At 43.5% G+C, this 21,032-nt stretch overlaps 1 protein-coding gene across 2 annotated transcripts in view; it reads left to right on the top strand.

The window, feature by feature from the left end:
* DNAAF9 (dynein axonemal assembly factor 9) overlaps window positions 1-21,032 on the top strand; it is a 132,586-nt gene that overhangs the window by 42,021 nt on the left and 69,533 nt on the right. The window contains exons 7-13 of one of the 2 annotated variants that reach the window (XM_075563923.1): window positions 2,538-2,615; window positions 7,769-7,867; window positions 8,472-8,527; window positions 10,584-10,719; window positions 14,986-15,067; window positions 15,983-16,019; window positions 19,938-20,022. In XM_075563923.1, the coding sequence (XP_075420038.1) occupies window positions 2,538-2,615; window positions 7,769-7,867; window positions 8,472-8,527; window positions 10,584-10,719; window positions 14,986-15,067; window positions 15,983-16,019; window positions 19,938-20,022 (573 nt within the window). Of the gene's footprint in view, window positions 1-2,537; window positions 2,616-7,768; window positions 7,868-8,471; window positions 8,528-10,583; window positions 10,720-14,985; window positions 15,068-15,982; window positions 16,020-19,934; window positions 20,023-21,032 lie in introns of both variants that reach the window. The other variant, XM_075563922.1, reaches the window with a different exon arrangement.

Below are 21,032 nucleotides of genomic sequence, written 5' to 3'. Positions count from 1 at the left end.
AGCCATCTAGCTCAGAAGCAACAGCCCACATGGAAGAAGCACACCAGCCTGTGCGATCACGAGGTGTCGAAGGGATCAGGTATCAGGCATCATCAGAACAAAAAATCAAATCATTGTGAATGAGGGGAAGTGCAGATTGGGGACCCAAGACTCATCTCTAGGCAACTGGACATCCCCTTACAGAAGGGTTGAGACGAGCCAGTCAGGGTGCAGTGTAGCAACAATGAAACATATAACTTTCCTCTAGTTCCTAAATGCTTCCTCTTCCCCCCGCCATCATGATCCTAGTTCTACCTTACAAATCTGGCTAGACCAGAGGATGTGCACTGGTACAGATAGGAACTGGAAACACAGGGAAAACAGGACAGATGATCCCTTCAGGACCAGTGGTGCGAGTGGTGATACCAGGAGGGTAGAGGGAGGGTGGGGTGGAAAGGGGGATCTGATTACAAGGATCTACATATAGCCTCCTCCCTGAGGAATGAAAAACAGAAAAGAGGGTGAAGGGACAGTGTAAGATATGACAAAATAATAATAATTTATAAAATATCAAGGGTTCATGAGGGAGGGGGAGCGGGGAGAAAGGGGGAAAATGAGCAGATACCAAGGGCTCAAGCAGAAAGCAAATGTTTTGAGAATCATGATTAGCAACAAATGTACAAATGTGCTTCACATAATGGATGGATGGATTGTGATAAGAATTGTTCAAGCCCCCAATAAAATGATTTTTTTTTTAAAAAGAAAGGCTCGTGCTGGCTTGGGATGTCAAGAGAAGACCTACAGATACTTACAGCTGAATTCATTAAAGCTTCTGTCTTATTACATGACTATCCCCAGAAGGAAGTCCTTAACTCAGAAAGTTTTTGTGCATGATGCGGCAGCACGAGGAAGGAAGCCAGGCCCAACCAGAGCTTTCACTTGGCAGGGAGGCTGCGCCAAACTGAATTCTCCTCAGAAACAGCCGGGAAGTTCCTCTGCTGGGGCTTTCCCTGCCCCCAGCTTCCTCTTCAGCTCTAGACCTGTGACCTGGCAATACCATTTTATACCAACTCGCTTTGTGAGGGGAAGATACGGATAGCAAGCTTCTGGTCATTCAGAGTAAGCATAGAGCATTCACCTACTTGTATATGGACAAACAAGATCCTCATGTTTAAAAGTTGAACAAACGAGACTTGTGAAGCAAGATATAAGAAAGAGGCAAGGCTAGATGAACATGGGTTTATTTTATTGTGTTTGTTTATTAAACACTTATTGGGGGCTCCCACATCTCCCATCGCAATCCACACATTCACCCAGTGTGTCAGGCACACTTGCACACACGCTGGCACCCTCCTCCTCAAAGCATTCCCTTCCCACTTGAGCCCCTGATATCAGCTCCCCATTTCCTCCCTCTCCCTCCCCCGAAGAACATGTTTTTAATGAAGATTTTCTCCAAGAAACAAAGCGAACTTGAGAAAAAGCTCCGTTTTGTACTTTTTAAAAATCCAGTTGTAAAACAGAAAATGGGTACAGCAGATCAAGCCAGCAGAACCAAAAAGGAAGATGATGACACATAGGAAAAATCAGAAGTCTCCCCGTTCCTGATGGAACGAAAGTGTGCATTAAAAGTCTAACTCACATAGCTGACCTATACTTATATAATTTCCTTTTTTCGACAGTGTTTTAAATTCTATTTAAATTCATTAAACCAGTGACACACTATCAGTACATAGTGGGTATGCATTGGGCTGCTAATCACAAGGTCAGCAGTTCAAAACCACCAGCCAGCTCTGCAGGGGGAAGAAGAGGCTTTCTACTGTGAAGATTTGCCGTCTTGGAGACTCAGAGGGACAGTTCTACCCTGTCTTATAGGTTTGTCATGAGTCAGCTTTGCCTTGTTGGCAGTGGAAGTGTTGCCCCAGGGGAATGATTGGTAATGTTCTCTGACATAAAATGACAACACTATTTAAACCACAGATAGATGAATGGATTTTACGCTTGCACTTAATTTTTAGCCCCAATCTATGAAAAATTAATTCTTATGACACGGCCCTGCGTGGCGCTCACCCTCATGAAGAGGGGGCCTTCTGCTCCTGTGAGGGCCCACAGCCTCCGGACTCACAGAGGCAGGTGTACTGGCTCACAGCTGGAATTGACAACATGGCAGTGAGTGTGGGCTTGTGGTTTTTTTTTAAATTTTAAATCATGGGCAGGTATTTAAAATTTTTATTGTAGACAAAGGCAAAATATACACATATGAGGGCCTTCAGAAGTTTGTTAGATAATTCCATTGACTTTAAATTTCATTATTCGTGTTCTTTTTGAAGCCCCCCATACATGTATGTTGGTCTGAGTATCGCCACTGAAGATACTCAATGGTTCTGAAAAGATCATTTGTGGAATGAGATAGCATTTATCAGTGTGCACAAATTCTGATATTGATACACTTGTATTTATTATTCCACCAAGATGGTCATTTCTGAATATCAGAAAGTAAATTCAGATCATCTTAATATTAATTCATTAATTGTTTCAATGCTCTTGCCCTTGTGTTGCAGTTGCAGGATGTGAGTTTGAACTTATGGAACGTCTACAGCAAGACGGATCCTCTGTCTCTGGAGAATTTGCTTTCAGAAGTAAGGAACCAACGTATAAAGTATGGCCTGTTCATCTATCTACTTAGAATACTGCAGTTCCAGAAATGCAAGCTGCATTGAGTTCACATTAGTCAAAGACCAAAGCAATGTCTTCCTTGATTGTTGTCCAGACTCCTTGGGGTGCAGGGAGCTGAAGTAGTGACTCTTGTACTTCCACAGTTGGGAAACCGCTGTTTAAGGCAAGACAAACGAAGCTCTCGAGCTCAGATTTTCACCCAAAGATGTCCTTTCAGTCGGGTCGGATTGGAGGGTAAGAGGAAAAATACAGAGGCTATCTTTTTATACCCTATGTGGAGCAATAGAAAAAGACTTGTGGTTGTTTTTAAAGATGAGAGAGAGATGGCTTAAAGGAATCAAGAAGTCATAGAAGAGACAGTAGCCTTTTTCCTATAAAGAGCTAAACAGGAATATGTTCTCCTTAGGTGCCCTTTAGTCTCTGGCAGCTGCTCAGCAATGGCTTTGCTGTATGATGACAGCAGTAGACGAGGCTTAAGTGATGGATGTGTCTGTGTCCCCAGGTTGGCTTTGCTGTATGATGACAGCAGTAGACGAGGCTTAAGTGATGGATGTGTCTGTGTCCCCAGAAAACCTTATTCACAAAACTAGTGACCTCCCCAAAATCAGGATTGGCCAGCTCCAAGATTAGAGAGTCTGGCAGTAATTGTTCATCTTAACTTGGAAAAAAAAAAATTGGTGGTGTGGGGGAATTACTTGGCAATGAAGAATAATAAACAACATTCAGGCAGAAATAATTACTGGTTAAGCAACTCGGTAGTGCCTCCCAGTGGCCATGGAAGGGCATGCATAGTCGTGGAGAACAGTGTGTTTGACTTTTAAAAAGAGGAGTTTACCTGCTGAATCCTCTGCAGTGTGTCCTTTATACAGTAGATGGGATTTCCTGTCATTTTCACAGCCAGCTGTAGTTCCAAAGTAAAGATGCCTAAGACAGATTTGTTGGGAGGTTGCAAGAAGAAAATTAGAATGTCTTTATACAGATAAGCCTTCGTGGCACCATGGGATAGCCATTGGACTGCTAACCACAATGTCAGCGGTTCAAACCTACCAGCCACTCTGGGGCAGAAAGAGGAGGTGGTCTCAGACTTGCAGTCTAGCTGCCCCACACAGGGGCTTTATGAGTTAGAGTCGACCCAGTGCCAGTGGGGTATGCTTGCAGGTAGTCCCCAACCCATGCTGTATTCAAGATACTCTGAAGTGTACTTAGGACGATTAATTAGGTTTTGTTTTCTGTACATCTTACCATACAATGTTAAAATATGCCTGTATGCTTATATGTAATGTTTCCAAACCCCAAAGACAAAGATCTAAATTATAAAAATACTGATAATAAAAGAGAGTAATAATGAACATTTTAAAAAAGTAGATGCTCGACTTACCTCAGAACCATCTTCTGACAGTCATCAGAAAGGAACTCATCTTCAATTGGGGACTTCTTGCGCATTTATTTCTATCTCAGTGAGGAAAGAAACTAAGCTTTGCTGATATCTAAACACAGACTAACACTGCCATCTTGGCACCGTCCACCTGTAGATGGTCACGTGTCATACTGTGCCTGGTCTACAGTAAGAGAGAGGTGTCCACCAGTAACCCGCTCTTGTCCCTTTCCCTGGGCAGATACGGTTGTCTACAGTCTTGTGATTTGTGTGTGCAAGGTGACTGTAATGGGGTCAGTTTTCTTTAAAAAAAGATGACTTGAGGTGGTCTAGAATGACCATGAAAATCTTTGGTACCATTCAGATTATCAGTGATTGTCTCATGGTACAGTAAAGTATCTGTAAATATAATTTTAAAATAAGAATACATATATTGAGGAAGAAGCTCAAACATTTCTACTGATAATGTGTCTATAAGGGAGATTGGAGAAGTACCCTTTGACAATTCTTTCAGAAGATTTACGAAACTTGAGATTTTCCACAACTAGAACAAGGGAAACAACACAAACCCTCCAACAACAGAAGGAAAGAAACCATAAAGATTAGAGCGGACATAGACAAATTGGAAAACTGAAAAACGGTGAAAAAAATCAACAAGACAAGAAGTTAGTTTTTTGAAAGGAGTAGCAAAATTGACAAACTGCTGGCAAACTAACGGGAAGCGAAAGAGGGGATGCAAATATCCAGAATGAGATGAAAAGAGTGACATCATGGATGCAAATGAAATAAAAAGAGTAGTAACAGTAATGAAAGATTGTACTCCACCAAGTGTATAACCTAGAAGAAATGGACAAACACCAAGAAATGCACCATCTTCCCACATTAATGCAGGTCATCAAGAAACATCCAACTGAGAAAAGCCCAGGACCAGATGGCTGCACGGGGGATTCAGAAAATCATATGCTTTACTCTGCTGGGAGTGACACAGCCAAGAGGAGTGATACTGCATTCACCACCACAAAGGACATTTTAAGATCTTGAAGTAAAATGATGTCTGTAATAGGATTCCGTCTACCCACATTCAGGGAAATCCAATCAATAAAACTATTACTCAGGTTTATGCACTAACTACTAAACCTCATGTTGAATAAATTGAATTCTATCATCTTCAGTCTGGAATTGATCAAACGTGCAATCAAGATGCATTGATAATTATTGGCAATTGGAATGTAAACAGGAAATAACAGTAGTTGGGAAATATGGCCTTGGTGATAGAAATGAAGTTGGAGATCTCATAAGAGAATTTTGCAAGACCAACCGCTTGTTCATAGCAAATAATTTAATAACAATTCATTCCCTTGACATGTTCCTACTTGGTACTTGCCTTCATGAAGAGATTGCTGAAGATAAGAGTGCTATACCAAAAGTGTGGTGAAAAAAAATCAGATGGCGCCCAGCTATCAGAAAGAATACCATCTGTGATTTTAAAGGCTTGTCTTAAAACAGTGGTTCTCAACCTTCCTGATGCCGTGACCCTTTAATACAGTTCCTCATGTTGTGACCCCTAACCATAAAATTACTTTCATTGCTGCTTCATAACTGTAAGTTTGCTACTGTTATGAATCATAATGTGAATATCAGATATGCAGGATGTATTAGGCGACCCCTGTGAAAGGGTCATTTGACACCCCCCCCAAGGGGTCGCAACCCGCAGGTTGAGAACCGCTGTCTTAAAACAACCAGCTCTCTAAGCAAGGTGACAGCTAAATCCACCCTGAAGAATCATACTAGCCTTGTGTGATCCAAGAATTCTAAATCCCTAGATCCAGTACTAAAGGAGAGAACCGGATTAGAGCTTAAATTCTGAGCACTTGGGTTGCAGCGGGCCATGGCTGACCGTGAAGGCCAGAATCCATTTACAAGGTCCCCAGGTGGCTTAAGCCTTACATGAGTTCCTTCTGACTGTTGCCCGGGGTTGTGAGTGGCCTTGATACCAGAGAGTACACTGGAAAGTGGGCTAATGCGATGTGGTTAGGTTAAAATGTAACACCTTATCATCTGTTCCCCCTTTTGACCTATGTGAAATTTGTTCTACTCTTTATTATCTGTAATCTTTTCAACTGAGGTTTTCCAGTCTTTTATTTTATTAACTGGATTTGGGGGGTGGTGGTGGTGGCTATTTTCTTTGTTTGCTTTGCTGTTTCCATCCTTTTTCTAATTCAGGATAGATAAATCTATAAAGACAATAACTGGATTAATAGTTTCTTAGGGTATGGCAGGGGAGGTGGGAGGAATGGTGGTTAATAACAACGAGTATAAGAAAGAAGATGTTCTAAAATGTATTGTGGTGACGATTGTACAGCTCCTTTTAATGTGTTCAAGTGATTGAACTACACAATACATGAAGTATAAGCCACTTATAATTCTAAGCATTCAGTTTGCAGAGGGCTATGGCTGACGGTGAAAGTCCAAAGTCCATTTAAATAAAACTTTAAATTGTTAATAATTGGATATTTCACAGACTAAAAGTTGTATAAAACACATACACACAACAAACTAAATCTACTGATTGAATTGGCTCCGTCTCACAGTGACCCTCTCACTCACATCTCCATCTCACAGAGGACAGAGTAGAACTCCTCGTTACGGTCTCAACTGTAAACAGAGCAAAGAGCCTCATCTTTTTCCTGAGCGGTGGCTGGTGGGTTTGAACTGCTTACCTTGAAGTTTAGCAGTCCACTGTGTAACCCACTACGCCAAAATGTAAAATTAGAATGAGAGACTATTTCCAAAAATATTGACAGTGATTTTTTATTCTATATTTGTATTTCTTGAATTTTCTGTTGCTGTTAATTGCCATCAAATCCATTCTGATCCAAAGGGACCATGTACAACAGAACAAAACACTGCCCAGACCTGCAGCATCCTCACAACTGTTCTCTTTGAACCCAGTGTCCACCCACTGTGCTCCTCCACCTTGTCAGGGCTCTTCATCGATTTCACTGCGCTGCTACTGTACCAGACATGCTCTCCTTTTGCAGGACTGTCTCTCCTGATCCACTTGTCCAAATAGATGAGATGCAGTCTCGCCGTCCTCACGGCCAAGGAGCACTCTGGCTGTGATAAGCATTTATGTCCTTGAATAGAAAGAACTTCATTGATTTGATGTAGTACCAGCCTCGGGGTGCCTCATAAGGAACTTCCTTCTTGTAATAAGGGTTGCTAAAGGTAACCACTGGAGACTGACCATTGCTCCTTTTTAAAAACCGCTTTATTGAGAGCTAATTTACATAAGGTATCACTCTCTCATCTTAAGTATACTAGTCAATGTTATTGAGGCAGTAGAGGTTTACAGAGTTGTAAAATTGTCACCACATTTGAATTGTGGAATATTTCTATCAACCAGAAAAATCCCTCAGGCCCACTGGCTGTCAATCTCCATTCTCACTTCTAGACCCAGGCCAACAATAATCTAGTTTCTCTCTCTCTCGATGTGCCTTTTCTGGATGCGTCACACAAATGGAGTCAAGTACCAAGTAGTCTTTTGTGTCCGCTTCTCACTTGACATGCATTTTTGAGGTTGTCTTTGTAATGGCATGTATCAGTAGTTCAGTCAACCTTCAAAACAGCACATTTAAATATTCTGCTATTTGAGGATAAGATGCAGTTCCATGGTATTCTTTTGCTAACGTATCCTCATTTGATAACCAAACAGATTATCTTTTTCCATTTTCTTCCTAGGATTTAGTGACTTTCGAACGCCAGTGGACTACCTTCTTTGCTAATTTCGACACTGAAATTCCTTTCCTCCTGGAACTTTCTGAATCTCAAGCGGGTGAAGTATGTAAAGGAAGGGGGTCTAATCCTATATATTCTATGGATATTCTAGAGAAGAAAGATAATGGACCGAAATAAAATCGTGTGCCAGATGATGCTACAGCAGTTTCCAGAGCTTATAGGTTGTTTTTGTTGTGTTCTATGGTCAGCATCTATTTACTTAATGAGAGAACATAATTATTAGGCAGTTAAAATTTGCTTTTGAAATTTTGAACCCTTAAAAAGATTTTTTAAATTAATTCAAGTGTATTTAATATGCCATTTGGCAATTTTGGCAGCACTTTTGACTACTCAGTAAAAACTGCTTTCTCTCATAAATGTTGAACCCTGTGATGCTACACCTGGCACGTTAGTGTATAGCCTAGTACTATGCACAGAAAGTAAGAATTACTCCTGGATTTCCTGATAATTTTTCATCGATATCCTGAAAGTTTCTTAACTTCACGCTGGTTCGACTTTTTTAAAGAAGAGATATGCACATATCACAATGTCTATTGTGTGTGTGTGTGTGTGTGTGTGTGTGTACAAATGTAGACAACTGATAACTTTTTATGATTGCTTTATAAAGTTGTGGTCCTGACATAAACAATGTTGGCTTCTTTTTTAGCCATTCAGAAGTTACTTCAGTCATGGACTCATCTCCAGCCATATAACTGAAAACAGGTAAAGTTCTCAGAGAAAGGTGAATGGCACTAGAAACATGGGGCTAGACCAAGGATTTTAGGGTAAGGTGACCAGACGTCCCGCTTTTGGCGGGACAGTCCCGATTTTTAACAATTTTTCCCACATCCTGCAGCATTTTTTAAAAGTCCCAATTTTTGGAAAGAATGCACGACAAGCTAGGGTATATGGTTTTCAGCTGCCATGTGGGTATTTTGCCAGGATATGAGTTTTATCAATGGTGTCCCGCTTTACCAATGTTAAAATCTGGTCACCGTATTTTAGGGGGAAAGGGGACCTCTAGGTCCAGAAGCCATGAGTCAGGAGAATCTGTAGGTCAGCTTCAGTCAACAGAAACTAAGAAATGCATGCTCGCCAGCTTTCTGTTTCACTGCTTTTTCTGCATCTTTGTTTGAATTTTCTGTCATTTCATTTCTATTAAATGAACTTTTGAAACATTTAGTGAGCATTAAATGTGACACAATGACAACAAAAAAAGTTATCCTTTTTGTATGGAGTGTGATTAGAGTTGTATGAGCCCCCATACAATGGTTTCAAAAAGAAAGTTATCCTTTTTGTATGGATTGTGGTTAGAGTTGTATGAGCCCCCAGTACAATGGTTTCAAAAAGAAAGTTATCCTTTTATATTGCCAAGCGTATGTAACCCATTTTTGCATGTTCTCAAGATGAACAATAGCTGGTCCTCCAGGAAGGGGACTTGACAGCACCTTCTGCCATGCATAATTCGTCTAGAGCAGCGGCACTCAACCTGTGGGTGCAACCCCTTTGGGGGTCAAATGACCCTTTCACAGGGGTCGCCCCAATTCATAACAGTAGCAGAATTACAGTTATGAAGTAGCAACGAAAATAATGTTGTGGCTGGGGGTCACCACAACATGTATCAAAGGATCGCGGCATTAGGAAGGTTGAGAACCACTGGTTTAGATTCATTTGATAATTAGGGTAGCTTTTTGCTCATTCCTTTTGCTAAAGGATAAAAAGTGTTCAAGCAGCAGCCAGATCTGAGAAGAAGTTCCACAGTGGGCTGTCTGTGCTACGGCAGCAGGAACACAATGCGAAAGCATTGCAGTCTGCCAGGGAAGAAACGATGGTCGTGTGTACTAGGGTTGTGGTCATGTGGATGGAGAGAGATGTGGACAAATAGAAATGAAACTTAGATTTAGGGAGGGAGCAGGACAATTCAAGGAAACCTTGCAGGCCTGGACTGGTCTCTGGATGGATGGGGATTCCATTTATGGAGAGGAAATCGGTTTAGGCAGTAGATCATAAGAGAGGAGTGGGAAGGAGTAGATGGTGGAGATAAAACTCTACCTACATTCAGAGGCCAAGGAGAAGGGGAGACGGACGGAGAGGTGACAGCTCTCGGGATGAGGAATGTCCTTGCATTGGCGACATGCTACATAAAAGTCATTGGGTGATCTTTGCAAGAGCTCTTTGAATAAAATCACTGAGGGCATAGATCAGCATGGACGCAGGAGTGAGCAGAAAGTGGAAGAGGGGGAAAAAGGGAACAAAAAAGTGTAGCCAAGACAAAAAGGAGGAGGAGCTAGAGACAGGTGTAAGCTCAGGTAGGTGTGTTGGTGAGTACATTTTCAACCATCCTCTCTCCCTTTCCTCCTGAAAAAGTTATTAAAGAATTGATACCTACTCTATAATTGGAGTACCATAGCTAGTCTCATTCTTTAATATATCTAAGTGCTATTTTTAAAAATTTGGATTTTGCTCATCACTGCCAAATGAGCTACAGATGTGTAGAACTTATTCCTTAAGAAGTAGGACCAGCCAAAAATGTTATCCTGGCTTGGGTTTACTTATCACCCTGAATGGCTTATTCCCTGGTGGTCAGTAGCGGGTGTCAGAGACAGCTGGCATTCCTGCCCAGCCAGCCAAGAGTGTTAGATGTGGACCATTCGGCTCACTTTCCTCCGACTCCAGGATACCACCCATGAAAGTCCAAGGATTTACTCAGAACATGGGAACTTGCCTCCGTGGCCTAGAATTACTTTTCTAATCACATGTTTTTCACTTACTACTCTAGCCCTAATAGGCAGCCATTTGTTCTCTTTGGTAATCACTCCACACGAGAAAATCTGAATGCTGGCAACTTTAACTTCCCTTCCGAAGGGCACCTGATCCGCAGCACTGGCCCTGGTGGGAGCTTTGCCAAACACATGGTGAGTCCCGTGACTACTCAGTGCATGCTTAGATTTATTATCAGATTGTGGGGGGAGGGGGGACTTCTCCAGTTAGTATGTTGATTCAACCCTCAACTTTGAAATTGTTTAGGAGTGAAAAGAAATTATTGGAGACTTATTGCATGTATTTTTGCCTTGATCCTAGGTATAATTTGAAAATCTATTCAAAGCCCTGGTTGTCCATAGTACACAGCCTAGGCCATCAGGGGTTGAATTCAAGCTAGGCTAAAAGTGTTTAATTGAATACATGATATGGGGCTCATGTTCACCTTGGTGGTCCATATGCTTAAAGTTGAGCGTTTCTCCTAATGGCATGCCGCCTAGCTGATTGATGCGCCGACTGAAGTGAAGTCGTCAAGGACTGCCACACCTGTTCCCTTGAATCGGTTGGTGGGTTGGAACCACACTGTTAGTTAGCAATGCAGTGCTTTAAACACTGTACCACCAAGGCTCCTAAAAGCATCATACCGAGACCACGACCATTGAGTTGATTCTGATTCATAGCAGCCCTATAGGACCGTCTAACTGCCTCTGCGGGTTCCAAGACTGTCGCTTTCTATGGGCGTAGAAAGCCTTGTCTTTATCTTGTAAAAAGCAGTATAGAGGAAATTATCTTTCCTGTTCTTAATTATCTAAAAGATAATTGAGTGAACCCCAGACATAAGAAACCTAAAGATAGCACGCGAAGGCACGTTAGGATCAAACGTCTGAAGAGAATGAAGAAAGAATTTTGAGGACAGCCAGAGAAGAAGCGTTTTCCTTTAAGACATACTAAATTATGTTCAGTGACGCATAGTTGCCCTACAGAACAGAGTAGACCTGCCTCTGTGGGTTTCCAAGGCTATAAACCTTTTTAAAAATCATTTTATTGGGGGCTTATACAACTCTCATCACAATCCATGCATACATCCATTGTGTCAAGCACATTTGTATATTTGTTGCCATCATCATTCTCAAAACATTTGCTTTCTACTTGAGCCCTTAGTATCAGCTCATTTTTTCCCTTCCTTCCTCACTCCCCCCTCCCTCATGAACCCTTGATAATTTATAAATTATTATTATTTTGTCATATCTTACGCTGTCCGACGTCTCCCTTCACCCACTTTTCTGTTGTCCATCCCCCAGGGAGGAAGTTATATGTAGATCCTTGTGATCAGTTCCCCCTTTCCAACCCACCCTTCCTCCACCCTCCCGGCAATAACTCTTCATGGGAGCAAAAAGACTCACATTTCTCCCTGCTAAGGGCACGTGGTTTTGACCTGCTGGTCTTGCAGTTGGCAGCCCAACTCAGAACCTGCTATACCACCAAGGCTCCTGCTGGGAGAAGTCGTTCAAATGACACTGGATTTCTCATCAGAAAGCTTGGAGGCCAGCACTACGTGGCCCAGGTTTCAAGTGCTGAAAGAGAAGAGCTGTCAACCTAGAATTCTATATCCAATGAAAATGTCCTTCAGAAACGAAGGGGATAGCAAGGTATTCTCAGATTAACGGAAACAGAAAGACAGCAGAACTAAGAATGACTAAAAGAAGTTCTCTCTAAATGGGAATGGATACGGGATCTGAGAACATCAGGAAGGAAGGAAGTAGGATAAAACCAACGCACCCCTGGACTGTATATTTCTAAATGGCCTTTTGTTGGGTGAATTTTAGCTCATGAAAAAGTGCACATCCAGATTGTAAATGATATAACCAATCTTTGTTCTTCAACCCGTGTGACTGTGAAGCCAGTTGCTGGCATTCGTTAATTTAGCAGCCCTAATTGGGTGGGCACTGGGTGCCATTCACTGGGCAGGCTGCAGGGTGACTCCCTTCAGGAGTTTCACAGACCAGGAGACACAGTGAGGATGGTGCTCCAAAACGTTAGGAGCATTAATTTAGCTGCGCTCTTACACAATTTTCTATAATAATTGACAGGTCTTGTTATCGGATCTTTTTTATATATATAAACACAGAAATTCAGTGAAGTCAAGAGACTTCTGTGAGATGACAGATCTGGTCCTGGGGACTCCGGGGTCCTGGATTATGAACTGTCATCTTCACCTCTAGTCCTTAGGACCGTGCCCACCCTTTCCATTTCTGTGCCATTTGTGACAGAGTTACATACAGATAAGTGTCTTGTAAGGAGTCCTGGTGGTGTAGTGGTTGCAGGTTGGGCTGTTAACTGTAAGGTTAGCTGTTTGAAACCACCAGCCACTCCTTGGGAGAAAGATGAAACTTTCTACTCCTATAAAAAGTTACAGTTTTGGTAACTCGTAGGGGCAGTTCTCAAAGAACTCAAGAAAAAAAATTGAAGCTTCTGCTTGCAGTATTGAAAGATTTGTATGGATAAAATGTTGAATGATGTAGGAAGTATCAAAAGAAGATGGAAATAATGCACAGAGCCATGGTACCAAGAAGAACTAGTAGTCAGTCAACCATTTCAGGTGCTAATGTGAGTAAGAACCAATGGTGCTGAAGGAGGAAGTTCAAGCTTCACTGAGACCAAGGTTCCAGGATTCAATGGAATCCCCATTGAAGTCTTTCACCAAGCTGATAAGGCGCTGCAAGTACTCACCCATGCCAGGAAATTTAGAAGACAGCGACTTGGCCAACTGACTGGAAAAGATGCAAATGTGTACCCATGTCAAAGAGGTGACTCAACAGAATAGTCAAACTATTGAGCAATATCATTAATATCACATTCGAGTAAAATTTTGCTGGAAACCATCCAGAGGTTGCAGTAGTGCACTGACGGGGGTGCCAGTGGCTCAGGCCGGACTCAGAATGGTGGGGAACAGGGGGTATCACTGCCGATGGCAGATGGATCCTGGCTCAAAGCAGAGAATACCGGAACCATGTGTACTTGTGTTTTATTGGCAATGCGAAGGCGTGTGACTAAGTGGATCGTGACAAACACTGAATAACCCTGAGAAGAATGGGAAGTGCAAACCCCGTGATTGTGCTCCTGTGAAACTTGTGCATGACTCAAGAGGCAGTTGTGCAAACAGCACAGGGAGCTACTGCATGAATCAAAATCAGGAAAGGTGTGCATCAGGGTTGTATCCTTCTTCAATCCGGATGCTGAGCACATCATCAGGGGAACTGGATTTTATGGGGGGATGTGGCATCAGGATTAGAGGAGGGCTTATTAACAATATGGGATGTGCAGATGACACACCCTTGCTTGCTAAAAGTGAGGAGCACTTGAAGCACTTGCTGATGACAGCTTTTTGTCTTGCTTGGATACACAATCCATGCTCATGGAAGTAGCATTCCAGAGATCAAATGACACATTGTATTGGGTAAATCTGCACAAGACCTCTTGAAACGCAGGCAAAGAATATTGAAAGTACCATGAGCCACCAAAAGTTAACAAACAAACTTCTTTTGGAAAAAGTACAACCAGAATGTTCCTTAGAGGGAAGGATGGCTAGACTTCATGTCACATCATTTGGACATGTTGTCAGGAGCGAGAGTCCCTGTGGAGGGACATTATCCTGGCCAGCAAAAAGGCAAGTCCTCCACAGGGTGGACTGGCACAGTGGCTGCAATGGGCTCGAACATAAGAGCTGTGAGGGCGGCACAGGACCCGGCAGTAGAGCCTTCTGTTGAACCTGGGCTTGCCGTGATTCAGAACCGGCTCAACCTGACAGCATCCTAGCAACTCCCATGAGAAGATGCGAGATTTTCAAAATAGGATGGCATCTGTTCCCACCTCTGTGTAAATGAACAAGTAAATGAAAAAGAAACCAAGAAGATAGAGAGCACCTTTTACTCTGCAAGGTGTCGTGTACAGCAGTGAGATACAGGTGAGAGCCAGGGGCCCACCATTCTCTCCTGCATGGATGTACCCTGAATATGCACTGCCATTTCACCCAAGAATTCAAAACCCCAATACATTGCCTCTTCTTTGTCTTCTGAGTTGTGAATGTACCAGTAACCTGATCTGACTGAGTACCCAACAGCAACCACAGAAAATAGCCACAGTTCTAAAGACACCGAGACATGCATTGATGTTAGGAGGGAAGGAGGAGACCCCACCTCCACCCCTGTACCTTTTTTTAAAAAATTATTATTCCTTAGTTAAATGTGGTGATCTTGGATCTTGCAAAAAAATTTTGCAAATTTATTTATTCACCCCTGTACCTTTAATAAATTGATAAATGAAATTGGTTTCCATTAACTGTATACTTTTTGTATCTAAAGTAGTAAGTTATACTTTAGAAACCCCCAATTTGTGTGTGTTGTTGTTGTTTTGACATCCAGGTGGCACAGTGTGTCTCACCAAAGGGACCCCTTGCTTGCTCGAGGACATACTTTTTTGGAGCTACTCACATTCCGTACTTGGGTAAGTCATCCCTCCCATATCATAGGTTCTTCCATAGACTAGGAGTTGACTCATCATTACTGCTTTGCTCAGACAAATAAAAGGTACTTAACCTGTGTCTCACAGACGTCATTTAGGAGAAAAAGCCAATAAGTTCAATATGAACTATACCTAGCCGTATATAAGATCCTGTGCTCAGCATGATAAAGGCCAAGCTAAATTAAGAGACCTAATTTGTGACGCCATGTGGCAGTCTGACTGTTCTTGTGTGTAAAGGGGTACCAGGAGCTATGAGCCTTCACAGAAGCAAGGGCTCTGTCCTGCGGACCATCCAGAAAGGCTGGGCTGATTGGGACTCCCAACCCGCTAAGTGACTGGAGCTGCATTCACAGAGGGACATGGAGGAGGATCCCAGCCCAGCTGCGTAGTGCCCCCCTAAACCTGGTTTTTCTCCTGGTGCTCTGTAAGTGAGGAAACGCTAGAAAGAAGTGTGATGTGGGTGGGGGCATTGAGCAGATGAAGGACAGGCGGAGGTGAGCACCTGGGGAACACAGGCCTTCCCTGCATGGAGGAGCCTGGCACATCACCTGCCTTTGCCCCAGAGCTCTGGGCTGAGTGGCAATGGAATTCAAAAGCTGCTTACTTTGACCTCCTATTTTTACAAACAAAAAATGAAGGCAAACCGCCTGCTCTGGTGTTTGATGGTAACATTGGGTGGGTGGGTGGTCAGAGAGGAAAAGTCACACTAAAAGGTAAAGCTCAGGAGGATCCCAGGACAGGTGATGTTTCAATGTTGTTTGTGCTTCTACTGTATTAAAAAAAAAAATAGCTCGTGATCTCTCCTTGTAATGAAATGACGAAATCCTAGCTTACTTGTGAAATGTTTGCATAGCCTGTGATCTTGCCACATTCTTAATCCACAATATTCTTTCACAGGTGATGACAACAAGCCACCCAAGAAAACTGAGCCAATGTAAGTCTTCATTTCGCTTTTATTTTTTCTTGCCTAAAGTTGATCCTGTCCACCGATGGTGGCTGTCATTGTCCCTTGTGAGCTATACAGTAGTTAGGACACCTGGCTTATGAGGTCCATAAACCGCTCTGGCATTTGATGGTAACATTGGGTGGGTGGGTGGTCAGTGAGGAAAATGTCAGACGAAAAGGTAAAGATCAGGAGGATCCCAGGACAGGTGACGTTTCAGTGTTGTTTGTGCTTCAATTGTATTAAAAAAAAAAAAAAAAGCTTGTGATCTCTCCTTGTAATGAAATGAAGAAATCTTAGCTTCCTTGTGAAATGTCTGCATAGCCTGTGATCTTGCCACATTCTTAATCCACAATATTCTGTGTACCTGTTTATGAGGTACACAGCGCTGCATCACTTTCCAGCAGATGCCCAGTGGCTGCCTCTGGACTTGGAGGCCAGGCCAGAGGACCCTGCCAGCTTTGCCATCTGCTCCTTCCTACAGGACTTGCTACCTGAGCACCTATGCATACCCATTATGTAATTATTCTTCATGTTTTCTACAGAGAGTTTTTGTGTTGTTTTAATTGAATACTTTCCTTAAAAATAAAACATCCCGAAACTCATTGAGACAATCTATGTGAAACCCCATCTGGTCTCAGAAGTATCTTCTCTGGATTTGACATCCAGGCTTCAGGAGCAGAGCTGGGGAAGGAGCCCAGATTGTGCCCGCCTAGAAAGGTCTAGTGTTGATGAGGGCAACGTTGAGAAAACTTCTTAAATATAACCAGACCCTCGCGGGAATGAGGAACAGGTTCTGAGAGCTCAAAACCATATTCTCAGCACACCAAGGCCCACTGGCAGAGTCACAAAGGCAGTGTTCAGCATCCTGCTTTGGTGAGTTGAGAACTGGGACAGCCACCGATGGTGCGGTTATTGGTGAGTGGTCATCTAAGTGCATCCTGTGGTCTCTCTGTCTCCAAAGGAGGGAAGAAAACGGAATGGCACGTGCAAACAATTTGTCCGATGGACCAGAACCAGAGAGTGCCTGGCTACTACTCCCATTTGCCCCGAAAGGATCCCATTATAAGGTCTTAGCTAATGTGGGAGAAAAACACGAAACAGAATTCAAAATCAGAAGTGAGACCGGGCTTACTGGGCAGAAAAAAACTGGAGGAGCGCGCCATGACTATGGCCTTTTGTCGTCCTTCAGATCTGGAAATAAACTCTCCCCTGCGGCTCGGTTTACACACAGGGTAGAAGGCCCTGTGAGGGGAACAAGACCACGAGGATGTGCACACTCCTTAGAATAACCAAAGCATCTACTCAAGGACAAAATTCCGGAAAGCAAGAATTGTTCGTCAAGGAGGAGGAATGGAAACTGGAAACACAGGGCGGAAGTGGGACTAGTTGCTACAATGAGAGATGGCCGTCAGGACCTGAAGCAAAATGTGTCTGTATTGCTGAATGGGAAACTGATTTGCTCTATAAACTTTCACCCAATTCACAGCAAAAAGTTTTTTTTTTTTTAATGAAAGAAAGTCTCTCTCCCCTTCTTTCTCTTTCTTTACATGCAGCAGGAAACCAATGACACAAAATCAATTCCTCACTCATGCTAAAGCTACTGAATCCCAAAACAGATTCCCCTTCAGAAATAGGCATAATACTGCAGTTCATTATTGTTTCGCTGAATATCCCAGTAGGAGAGAGTCGGCCTTCTAAGGACCAGCACCATGAGCCATAGAGGACCCATGAATAGTACAAGCTGTAGGTTCCTCTGGCTCAATTCCAGAGCTACAGAATCCAACATTTCTGAAGGTAGGGTCCATAACAATCATGAAAAAAAAATTACCCAACTAATATAACCACACTCCAGAAAAAGTTCTTTTTTTAAAAAAAGAAAACAATATTAGCCGTTGTGCCTCCTTTGGGGCACTACCTTTGTTATCTTCATCATGTCATCCCCTTATGCATTTAGATTTTTCCATAGCTACAGTCATAACACGTGTAGTTTCTTGGAGGGTTTTTTTACTTCAACACCAGATCAACCCTTTCCTCTTGTGTTAGTGGATGCAGTCTTGCTTTGTACTGCGTTGCCTTCCTTGCCGAGTACTCAGCTACTTCTAAGAACCTCTTTCCAGACCCTAGACATTTTCCCTCGTCTCTTCTGAGTTAAGACTTCCTCAGTCCTGCCGGACACCTCCACCTGCCTTCTAGAGGCTCCTGGGTGTGCCCCTTTGGTGACCTGTTTCAGGGCCTGGTGTGGACAAGGAGCAGAGCCCACTTCAGGACACCTGACTGATCCAGACTGATGGGCCTTGGGCCTTGTGGAGTCTAGTGAGGGCGACGGCAACACCTGCAGGCAGAGAGCAGCTCTCCCTGCCCTCCTTGTCAGAGTTCTTTTTGTTTGTTTGTTGTTTTTTCCTTGTCATAGTTCTTGATCACCCATTCAGACCATTGCATGTGACAGTAGCCAAGTTACTTATGGTTTCAGCTCTGAGGGTCTGTGTAAGTCAGAAGATGGAACAGGAGGAGCAGGGAACACTTGACTGGTATTAGAACTTTGGGATGTTTTCATTAAACTGGAGATTTGCTTCACATGTGTTTGGGGTTGGCCTCTAATAAAACTTCACCGATAGTGGCAAAATCTGAAGGATCCTGTCTCCTGAAAGTGGCCAAGGCCTTGTCAGTGTCCCTGCAGGGTTCCTTCCTCCAGAGTACTAGCCCTCTGCCCTGGCCATTCATCTCTGGGATATGTTGCACATCCTTGGAGCTGGCATTTGAGTATAAGTGCCTTCTACTGCCCCTTGTGTCCTCCTCCCCAATTCAAGTCTCTTACATCACATGTGGTGGTTATAAAGCGTCAGGCTGAGCACTCCTGAATCTGGGCCTGCCATTAATTTGCTGTGGCCTTGAACAGCCGTAGCCTACCTCCATCGGCCTTCGCTGCTTCATCGGTAAAGTGAGAGATGGGACTGGATCACTTCTGTGTTTCCTTCTGGCCGTCAAGCTCTATCACCTTCTTTTAGCTGTTGCAAGATTCTCCCAGGTGTGAAAATAGACATCGTGTTAGGAAAGGCTTAATCAGTTCTTTCCCCCATACCTCTCCTTCCCTAAAGGTCCTCCCATCCCCACCCCCATGAGACATTTGCCAGTGTCCATTTAGAGACATTGTGGGTTGTCACAACTCAGGGATCCTAATAGTATCTATTGGGTAGGGGCCCGAAATGCCATCAAACATCTAACAGTGCTTAGGGCATCCCCCCAACAAAGAACAATCTGGCCCCAAATACGGCTGAGGTTGAAAACCCCTGGCCTAAAGGAAAGCAGCCTTGGATTTTCTGAGAACCTTTCTGGCGATCCTCAATCCCAGCTCTAGCAGAGAAAAAGCTTCTTACGATGGGAAGTAAGACATCAGAGAGCAAAGTTTGGCCAAGAAGCAAGTAAGAAATCTCAGAAGCATCCTCTGTTCTTCAAATCAGGCAAGCTTCTTGGGGTGTGGTCTGCAGCTATTTTGTTGTAATTGACATTGTACCCAGCCTCCCCTCAGTTGGGTAATCTCTCTTGCCCCCGGAGTTCCCGGGAGCCAGCCTGCAGCAGGACTGGTGAGGGGGTGGCATGAAGCTATGGTGCCCTAAGGGGATCAACCCCACCCCCACCCTAGTCGTTTTCTCATGTTGGTTCAGTCTGTTGGGCATCAGAGGAGCTGGTTTTTCTGAGGATGGATCAAGGAGAAGAAATTCCGAACCATTTGGGGCACATGGTTTTTAAAAGGTTTAGAAGCCAATGATTTCCATTTTCACATTTTATATTGGTTTGTTTTTCATTCTGTTTAGAATTCAGTTCTGGAGTGAATGGTGTTTTTGTGCTTACAGCTTTTGATGGAACACTGAGGCGGTGGCTAACCTGTCCTTTGTCTTTTTAAAGTAGGCTCTTATCCCAGATCTATGCTGCTGTTGTTGAGGCTGTGCTGGCTGGCATTGCATGCTATGCGCAAACTTCCAGTCTAACCAAGGTAATGTCAAGGCCATGGTTCTTTCCTGAGGGTTATGCTAACGTGAAACTTCCTGACCCTCTGTTGGTTCTCGGCGTGACCCGTGTGAGATTGGGCCTTGAGGGAGCTGGCACCAGGCGAAGATGCCTTCAGAATGCTGAGCTTATGCCGCCTGTGGCTGCTGCTGTTTTCTGAGGGACAGCTAACCAGCACTGCTTGTGGACCTTGGGGTGTGTTAACGACACGCTGTCCCATGACGTACGAGGGGGCTTCGAAAAGTTCGTAGGAAAAATGTCATTGTCTTTTTTATTTTCCCACACACTTTTGGAAGCCTCTTCCTATTATTCTGTTTCATTGTTTTCATTAGTCTTTTAAAAGTATAAAAACTTTAAAAATAAAGAAGATTCTGCTGAGAACGTAGACTAAAGCTAGGTAAGTTTGTTTAGAGCTATGTAATGTAAGACCCTGTAAGTCAGTGTTAGGACAGAAAGAAAAAGAGCCTGAAGAACAGAAACCGTGACGTGCTTTCCCAGACTCTCCTGTGTGTTCTCATTCTCTGACCCTTCTCTTCCTGGCTGTCTGGCGGTTAGCCTGCCCTGCTGAGTTGGGTTCCTATATCTGACCCAGTAAGGAGATGCGGAGAGTCGGCCTGATGCCTCCCAATGCCAATAGGACCTTTCCTGAAGGAAGCCATTTGACTTGGAAAGGTTGTGTATGATGTAGCTGTCTGAGAGACTGTAGCCATAGCCATCAGCTCCTTACCATCCCCCTCCCCACTGAACTTGAATCCCTGGGACTGTCATGGGACTTGCTCCGGAGCTGCCCTGGGACAGAAAGCTTTGCAATGCGATGGGGTGTCCTACAATATCAGTACTCACACTTTTGTGTTTTTAACTGATCTTTTGTCATCTGAGGGGCCCCGGTAGTGTCATGAGTCACACATTGGGCTGCCAAGCAAGAGGTCAGCACCTCTAATCCATGAGGTGATCTCCTGGAGGAAGATGAGGCTGTCTGCTCCTCTAAGTATTAAC

The sequence above is a fragment of the Tenrec ecaudatus genome, chromosome 12, assembly GCF_050624435.1.
Source record: "Tenrec ecaudatus isolate mTenEca1 chromosome 12, mTenEca1.hap1, whole genome shotgun sequence".
Taxonomy (NCBI): domain Eukaryota; kingdom Metazoa; phylum Chordata; class Mammalia; order Afrosoricida; family Tenrecidae; genus Tenrec; species Tenrec ecaudatus.
This window is presented reverse-complemented; position numbering and strand designations above follow the sequence as displayed.